The sequence below is a fragment of the Tachysurus fulvidraco genome, chromosome 6, assembly GCF_022655615.1.
Source record: "Tachysurus fulvidraco isolate hzauxx_2018 chromosome 6, HZAU_PFXX_2.0, whole genome shotgun sequence".
Classification (NCBI taxonomy): Eukaryota; Metazoa; Chordata; class Actinopteri; order Siluriformes; family Bagridae; genus Tachysurus; species Tachysurus fulvidraco.
In genome coordinates this window covers 9,740,737-9,750,127 of record NC_062523.1, presented here as the reverse complement: position 1 = coordinate 9,750,127, position 9,391 = coordinate 9,740,737, and the positions used below count along the sequence as shown (strand labels likewise).

General features: G+C 36.9%; 1 protein-coding gene across 1 annotated transcript; it reads left to right on the top strand.

The window, feature by feature from the left end:
- The first annotated feature begins 301 nt into the window (after window positions 1–301).
- On the top strand, window positions 302–8,436 carry tmem169b (transmembrane protein 169b). Its single transcript, XM_027150934.2, has 3 exons — window positions 302–575; window positions 3,264–3,640; window positions 5,567–8,436. The coding sequence occupies exons 2-3, from the start codon at window positions 3,376–3,378 to the stop codon at window positions 6,196–6,198; spliced, it is 897 nt and encodes a 298-aa protein (XP_027006735.1). The 5' UTR covers window positions 302–575; window positions 3,264–3,375; the 3' UTR covers window positions 6,199–8,436.
- The last annotated feature ends 955 nt before the right edge of the window (window positions 8,437–9,391 follow it).

The window sequence follows — 9,391 nt, the reverse complement described above, 5'->3', positions numbered from 1 at the left end:
ATAATAATAATAATAATAAATACATAAATAATAATAATAATAATAATAATAATAATAAATACATAAATAATAATAATAATAATAATAATAATAATAATAATAATAATAATAGCATACAACACAGAATACGTAATTTTTCTAAATAATCCTAATAAAAATCGATTATAATAAATAAAACGAAAAAAGAGCAAATTAACGGATTAATTTGTTTCAATCTTGCCTGTATCCCAAACGCAGCCATACTTTCTTAGTAGGCATCCTATACTAAGTGGGTTACCGTGTCGTTTCCGTCTGATGTAGAACACTTCATGTAAACCATGGAAGCCGTTTGGAACACAGCGCAGCTCCTATTGGGTGTGACAGCGGTTCGGGGAATCTGTGGGCGTGGTTAAAACTGAGCTGGAACAAAGACGATCGCTATTGGCTAGGACTGAGTTTTACAGATTCAGTGGGCGGGGTTAAATCTGTGCTGGATTGGAGGCGCATCTGCATGGCGTTTATCGATTAGAAATAGACACATTAAATAAAATACAAGTCTGGATTATCGCCGAAATCGTTCTGTAGTGTCTGTGCGGGTAAGATTGTTTCTCTGTTGTTGTTTTGAAGTTGTTTGGTGTTTAGTGGATCAGTGGTAGGGGATCAGCTGGAGGACAAAAACACCACTATAATGGAAATAAATCACTAAATTCAAGGCATCACCGCATCTTAACTGCAGTGTGTTTACATGCATTAGTGATGTTAAACTGAGCTCATTTATTGTCCTGTTCTGATGCCTGTCTTGGTGCCTTCTGCACTGAAGCCTCTTTGCTTTTCAAACAATAGATGATGGAGCTCCATTAGACGGAAAAGGGTGTCGGCACACAAAAACTTCCATTATGCTGAAATGGACTTATTTATTTACACACACACACACACACACACACACACACACACACACACACACACACACACACACACACACACACACACACTCCTACAGCTCAATCAGCACTGATAAAATATTGGGTTGTTGTTTTAATGACACCGTTTTTATTTCGGTTTTCTCCCACACCTGTCTAAATCTGTTGTTGTTATGAGTGGTAGCATGTGATGTGGTGTTGGACTACTGACCTGAAGATCATGAGTTCGAATCCCAGGTCGACCATCAGCATGTGATGAAGCCTAGTGGTTAAGGCATTGTACTACTGACCAGAAGGTCATGAGTTTGAATCCCAGGTCAACCATCAGCATGTGATGAAGCCTAGTGGTTAAGGTGTTGGACTACTGACCAGAAGGTCATGAGTTCGAATCCCAGGTCAACCATCAGCATGTGATGGAATAGAAGGTCATGAGTTCGAATCCCAGATTGGCTATTAGCATGTGATGTAGCCTAGTGGTTAAGGTGTTCGACTACTGACCAGAAGGTCATGAGTTTGAATCCCAGGTCTACCAAGCTGTTATTGCTGGGCTCCAGAGCAAAGCCCTTAACCCTCAATTGCTCAGTTGTATAAACTGAAATAAATTAAATGTAAGTCACTCTGGATAAGGGTGTTTGCTAAATGCCGTAAATGAATAGAGTTTATTTTTAGAAAGCCATCAGATTCAACAATAGACATTGTCACAAAGCAGCTTCATAAAAATATCGATGTAGATCCATAACGTGTAAACCAGAAGTGGCAGCGGCTTGGAAAAACCTCCCCAGACAACATTAAGCAGAAACCTAGAAAGGGAGCAGACAATCTCAATTCTAAATAGTTACAGTATTCAGGTGTAGACGAGTAGATCCAAGCAATACCAAGTGTCTTAAAGAAATGTTTAGTTGTGAGTATACTGTGAATAATAGTCGTTGGATGAGCACAGGACAATCTTTATGATTACAGTAGCAGTCCTTATGTATCTTGGACATTAACTAATTTTGGGAAGTGCAAATTTTTACAATATCCATGTGGGACAATCTACAACAGCACACAGTGAGTCATACAGTAAATGCAGATAGCTCCAAACAGAAATAGAGTATCAGATAAATCAGGCAGGTAGAAGTGTATCATGACCAGGCATCAGCATTTCATTTCCTGATAGTTACTTTTGCAATATATTGTAGAATTATGGTTCTCAAAGTGGGACCTGGAAACACAAAGAGATCTGTGATGTATAGCTGGCAAGTCCACAACATCTTTTATAATGTTCTTACTTATATAGTTATTATAGATTAGCCTAATTGACCTCTATTGAATAAGTCTGAAATTATGACCTGTATTTCTTAATGAGCATAAAAAATAAATGCACTTTAAGAACAGAAATATGTGGACACCTGACCATCGCACCCATGTGTATTTTTTCCCCCAAAAAAAAGTCAGAATCACAATTGTTTAATTGAATTTCTTTCTCTGTAACTAACAGGTCCAAACCTGTTTCAACATGACAATGCCTTTGTGCAAAATCGAGCACCATGAACACATGGTTTGCCAAGGCTGGTGTGGAAGAACTTGACTCTCCTGCACAGAGTCTTGACTTCAAGCCCACTGAATACCTTTGTGATGAACAGAATCACTGACTGCACACCAGGGTTTTTTGCCTGCTATCAGTGTCTGATCCCACTAATGCTGTTGTTGCTGTGGGGAATTGTTTCATCAGCCACAAGAGCATTATAGCGCTTCAGCAAAACAAATCCATTGCAAAGCCTTACCAGAAGAGTGAAGGTTATTATAACAGCGAAGGGGGATAAAATCGGTACGATGGGTGTGATGTTCAGGTGTCCGCAGGTTTTTGACCATATAGTGTATGACTAACCACTAGGTGTTTGGTGGGATTCTGGAGGAGACGATAGATTGATATTTCAGTCTGACACAGTGCATCATTCCTAGAAACAATGGCATGTTTTTGGGAAATGGAAAGAAATATGAGAACCTAGAGTAAAATCTGGTGAAATTGCATGCAGACAATAACCTGGACCCTGGTGTTGAGGCGGAAATGTCACACACTACACCACTGCTTTTACTGTTACTGCGATTAAAAAATATTCTATATATACTGCAAAAACCTCTGATATACTTTCTAATGGTGGATTTGGATTTGTTTTTACTTAACATTTGGCTTAACATGCCTAATATTTGGATTGTAGTCTTAAAATCTATCTGTGCCTTTTTGGTTTTATTATTTGACACCCCCCCCCCCCCCAATCATTATTTCTTTCATTATTTATATTCAAAAGATCTATTTATGTATTTTCACTACATTGTGTTGTTCAAAAGAAGACCAACCCATGCCTTCTGTTACTGTCTCAGGAGGATCATGCTTGAAAGTGAAAAGCAGGCTGCTTGAGGCTATTCGCCTTTTCTGCATACATTGTCCCCTGCAGAGGTTTGTAAACACACAGGAGGGAAGCGACAGCGCAGCATGGAGCAGGTGGAGCAGTCAGGATCAGAGAGCCCCCAACCATCATCCATACAGTCAGACACATCTACAGCTCCAACAGAGGAAGGGAGCAGTGGAACGAGCACCCGCAGAAAGCGCAGGAAGAGAGAGCCCCGGCCTGAATCTATCATTGTGTACCGTTCTGACACTGAAAGGACCAACGGAGATGATCGAAGTGGAGACGTTGAAGTCACAGAGAGAAACCTAGAGGAAGGGGCTAAATTTCTCACAACCCCAAGTGGGGAAGGTATGTTGATGTGTAAAATGTGTAAAAGCCCTTACCTTGACTTATTTTCACACACATTATTTCTGCAGACCAGGCTGTTTCTCTGCTTTGGACAGAGTTCAACTGCGGAATTTTTTTGTTTTGTTTGTATTTTTTGGATGTGAAGTATGATTTTTATGACAAAAAAAATCTACAGTAATCTTTATAATCACATAATATATCAGATTAACCTTTTATACTTAATATAAAATACAGATAAAAAATAAATACTGACTAAAAAAAAGTATTAACTAACCAGAAATTCAATAGTGAAATACACATCATAATTAAAATAAAAGACATTTAACATGATTCCCATTGGACAGTACCTCTCAGACTTTTTTTAGATGGAGCCCGCACTCCAAAATTGTAATTTTTAGTATTTGCAGGGTATATATTTTGAACTGCTTCTGTTTATTTGTAACTGCAGATACAAAATCAATAGTAATAATAAAAGCACTGTATAATTGGCAGTATAAGTGAATACATGAGCTTTGCCTTGTGAGCTTTTGTGGGTTGCATAATTTGTTCATATTGATGGATGATAGATTTTTTTCTCTAGAATATTTATGAAATTTAATCCTGATCTGTTTTCAGGAACACATGACTCACTTAAAACCAAGTCTTGATTAAGCCAAAAGTGACAGAAATGATTAATTTGAATGTTATTTTTTCAATTTGGTCATTTCATGAGAAGATGCCAATTTCATGTGGTCTTTGAGGACAACAACCACCTAATCAATACACAATTGTCAGAGTGTTTGTGACTATAGAAAGGACATTATTTATAATAACACTTTCTGGTGTTTATAACAGTCTAATAAGTCTGATATTAATCCCGAACTTTTGTGTGTATATATATATAAATTTTTCTATATTTTTCTACTATACGTCTAATGTTCTGTAAATCTGCTTTGAGACAATGTTTATTGTTAAAAGCACTATAGAAATAAATTTGAATTGAATTGAATTGAAATGAAATATAAATGAGAATCACATATGGTTCCTTGGGCTGTAAGACAAACATAGCTGGCATCATTACTGCTTTGTTATTTTACTGTTAAGGCTAAGATTAGAAAGGTCTTAAGCACTATTCGGACGGGACTAGTTCTACGTGGGGGTAAAGTAATTATTACCAGAGCTTCTCGGTGATTTTAGTCCCGTCCGAATGTGCCATCTCGGTAATCATTACGGACAATGTCAGTAAAGATTATGGCAACTTTTACCTTCTGTAAAAAGGTCCGTAAAAATTACCTCAGGTAATACTAATCCAGTCCGAAAAGACCTGCTGTAAATATGTATGGTAAAAATCCGTCATTTCCTGTTTAAAAGTAGTTTTTGGCGCGTTTTTCAAGCATGGAGGCGCCAAGTTGTCTGTTTGCGCACGTGATAACAGGAAGCAACGTCATACGCACATGACGACAAGGAGGTTACTGTGGTGCGTAACCCCTCCCACTTCTGTTAGTTTTACTGAGATATCTTGTCCCGTGCGAATAGGCCAATTAATATTACAGACGTCCTGAGGTAAAATTGCATTACTCCACGTCCCCACGTAGAACTAATCCCGTCCAAATAGTGCTTTACTTATGCATTGGCACTGATAATGACTTGTTCCCACTCTCTTTTTTTCTCTCTATTGAAGTAAAAACAAATGCATAACTGAGAACCTGCAAAGTACAAAGTACTGGTGTTTTCAGCCATATCAGAAGACAAAAAAATCTGTACCCTTGATTCAAAGTACTGATACTAAAGTCTCCATTTAAAAATATCCTTCTGAAAGTTGTTATAGAAAAGTATTAGAATGAGTGCATTATTTTAACTAGCGTCAAGCTTTAGAGTTGTTTTTCACTTCAGCGACACTTGTGTCTTATCAAATCAGTAATGCTTTTTACTCACTCTGATTTACAGGAGGCTGGAATCTACCCCCAGACAGCCGCTATGTGACGTTAACCGGTACCATCACACGTGGTAAAAAGAAAGGTCAGATGGTGGACATTCATGTCACACTGACAGAGAGGGAGCTCCGTGAAATGGCCAAGTCCAAAGAACGTCTGGATGCCGAGTGTGAAGCAGCAGGAGGAGCAAAGCGCTCGTGTGGTTTTGGTTTAGATCAGGGCCCACACGTGGTGCTGTGGAGTGTCTCGTGTGCTCCTGTCATCTTCCTGCTCTCCTTCATCACCTCTTTTTACTACGGCACACTCACCTGGTATAACGTGTTCCTGGTCTACAACGAGGAGCGGACGTTCTGGCACAAAATAATAGTGTGCCCCTTTCTCATCATTTTCTACCCTATGATCATCATGGCTGTGTCATTGTCTTTAGCGTTGTACTCAGCGGTGGTGCAGGTGTCCTGGGTATTCAGTGAGTGGTGGTTTTCAGTTAGGGATCTAGAAAAAGGATTCTGTGGATGGGCCTGTGGGAAGCTGGGCCTGGAGGACTGCTCTCCATACAGCATAGTAGAATTACTCGACTCAGACACAATTTCTGGGAGCCTGCAGGGGAAAGGTCCTAGTGAGAATGTGCAGACTTCCTCTGTGTGAGAGCTGGACTCTGATAAATGTCCTCTGGGTATAAACATCTATTTGTTAGTCCTGCAACAACATTCAATTTGACCAATCACTGATCATCTGATGTCATTAGTTTGAAATTCTCGCTCTTCCCTTACTCAAATCCTGAATGCTGAATCTGTCAGCTTCCTGATAGCAAGGTTATTGTGCAGAACTCTATCAGCTCCTAGATGTTTGAACCATTGTCTGTTGAATCCCAAAGGTACCCAATTAGTAGTTTGTACCTGAGTGTAGCTAATTTAAATTAGCCAAATAAGAATGACAACTATCTTGAGGGTTCATTTAATAAAACTTATGAAACTGGTGCATTTTCAGGATTTTTAATACATTTTGTAATGCATTATATTATTTTTAAAGACACAGCTGTCATTAAAGACTAACGTTAGTTACAGATACACTTGGCTAACGTTAGTTACAGAAACACTTGGCTAACGTTAGTTATAGATACACTTGGCTAACATTAGTTACAGATACACTTGGCTAATGTTAGTTATAGATACACTTGGCTAACATTAGTTACAGATACACTTGGCTAAGGTTAGTTACAGATACACGTGGCTAATGTTAGTTATAGATACACTTGGCTAACATTAGTTATAGATACACTTGGCTAACATTAGTTACAGATACACTTGGCTAATGTTAGTTATAGATACACTTGGCTAAGGTTAGTTACAGATACACTTGGCTAACGTTAGTTATAGATACACTTGGCTAACGTTAGTTACAGAAACACTTGGCTAACATTAGTTATAGATACACTTGGCTAACATTAGTTATAGATACACTTGGCTAATGTTAGTTATAGATACACGTGGCTAACATTAGTTATAGATACACTTGGCTAACGTTAGTTACAGATACACTTGGCTAATATTATCTACAGATACTCTTGGCTAATATTATCTACAGATTCTCTTGGCTAATGTTAGTTACAGATACACTTGGCTAATATTATCTACAGATACACTTGGCTAATGTTAGTTACAGATACACTTGGCTAATGTTAGTTACAGTTACACTTGGCTAATATCTGCAGATACTCTTGGCTAAGTCCTCTTATGAACAATGTTTCAAAGACATATTCTGTGAAGCTAACTGGAGATAATATGTGTAGGCCTTTTTTAGGCCTTCTGCAATATTTTATAAAATACGCAATTGGTCCTACAACCTAAAATTGAAAGAAAAAAAAAAGGATTAAATCTGTTATTGAAGATGACTGAATTATTATAAGACTCAGTAAATGTCACACAGCACTGCACTGTGTCTAGTTCATTAGCATGTTATTCAATGCTAACTGTAATCAGAATAGAAACTGCCTACTCTTGCGACCAACAGGAACCCACTGATAATATTAGATACCAGTGATGGTTAAAATGTTGCATCAGAAATAACAAAGTGATGTTGATCTAATGAAACTTGCCCTACTTGAAGAAATAATGTTCACTGCGTGCATCTGTGCTGGTAGATTAGTCATAATTGTATTGATGGAGTGTGATTACATACAGTATAGGGGTCTTATTATTGCTTGTGTAATGTAGCTATATCAGTATACACCACAGAAAAACCCAAGGATTACAAATGAGGTGAAGAGCTTATGTGAAATGCTTTATTTTAATTAATTTAGGAGTTTTATTCAGAGGCTTCTTGTTAAATCATTATTCAAGATCCTTTGGCATGTTTTTGTATTTTTTTCTCCCCCACAGGCAATTTTCCTTTTTTATTCCAATATTTATGCTATTTATTTTAACTATTTATTTGACCTGATTGTGTCTGTATAATCAGCTGTTATTGCCAGATCTTCTCCATGACTACAATTGAAAATAAAAGAAAAATATGTTTAAATTAAAGCCTTATTTTTTGTTAAAGCCCTCTGCTGTATCAACTTTATATAGAATACTGTTCAGAAATGTTTAATGACTGATGATAATGTCTTTTAAAATATTATAAAATAACTTTTTTTTTTGCACAGATTGGTTTCCCTAAAGCAAAAATAATGTGTTTTTTTGCCTATTTTAAATTCTAAATAATACTATGAAGTTATGAGTTACACTTACTGTTATTAAGTACAGTATTTAGGTAATGTATCACAAGACAAAAATTATGGTATTTATTGTAATCAGTTTTCCTGTTACACACTGATAATTGTGCATGTGTTCCAAGTATACAATATGAAATGAAATTAAATAAAATTCATACCTTTTCATAAAATGTAATATGTGGCTCTACTCTGAATTCAGCTCTGTCCTTTCCATCCTTTTGACATACCTAGTCTAGGTCTGATATCAAATAGCTTGCTTGGGGTTTTTGCATAACAAATAAGTCAGATTTGCATATGTGCTTTTCACCTATTTTGGCCTTGAAGACAGGGCTGTGGTGCTGTTTTGTGACAGCTGTGTGTAATTTGCCGATTTTGCATCTTGTATTTGTAATATGATGTTACATTACTACATTACTTTGTCTTAGTTTGTATATCACTAAGGAAATTCTTGTCTGTAAAAACAGATCAGAACTGAGAAAGATTGTCCGGGATGTTTAGTCTTAACTAACCAACCAATTTCCAAATTGTCCCTAAGATTACTGATGCATTTTTACAAAGCAAAGGGTTGTAACACCAAATATTGACATTGTTTAGATTAATAATGCTTACTGTTTTTATATAGTTTATATATTTATCATGTTAATTTTCAATGTCTATCGATTCATTTTGGTTTTCTGCTTTTTGCTTGTGCCTTTTGCACAGTATTGAAATACTGAAGTCGTTTGTATTTTAAATATAGCATTGTTAACAGATAATAGTTGTATATTGCATTGTTTACAACAATGAGCTGAGTATATCATGCCTATTGAAGTCCATGGGACAAATATCAGGAAGTGGATTGGTTGAGTATGTGAATGCGTGAATGTCAGTAAACTGCTCAGCAATGGACTGGCATCCCATCCAAGTTACACCCAGTGTTCCCAGTATATATCTACTGTGACTCTTACCCTAAGGATGAATGGATGTTATTGTACAGTTTTATTCTCATTGCACATTATACCTGATGTGGTGCAAACTTAGCAACACAGCCTTAGTTTTAAGTGTACAGAATAGAACTACTTTCATAATATATTTACAGGGAAAGCTCCAATCAGTCCACCTCAACCCTGAACAGGATTCAGTAAT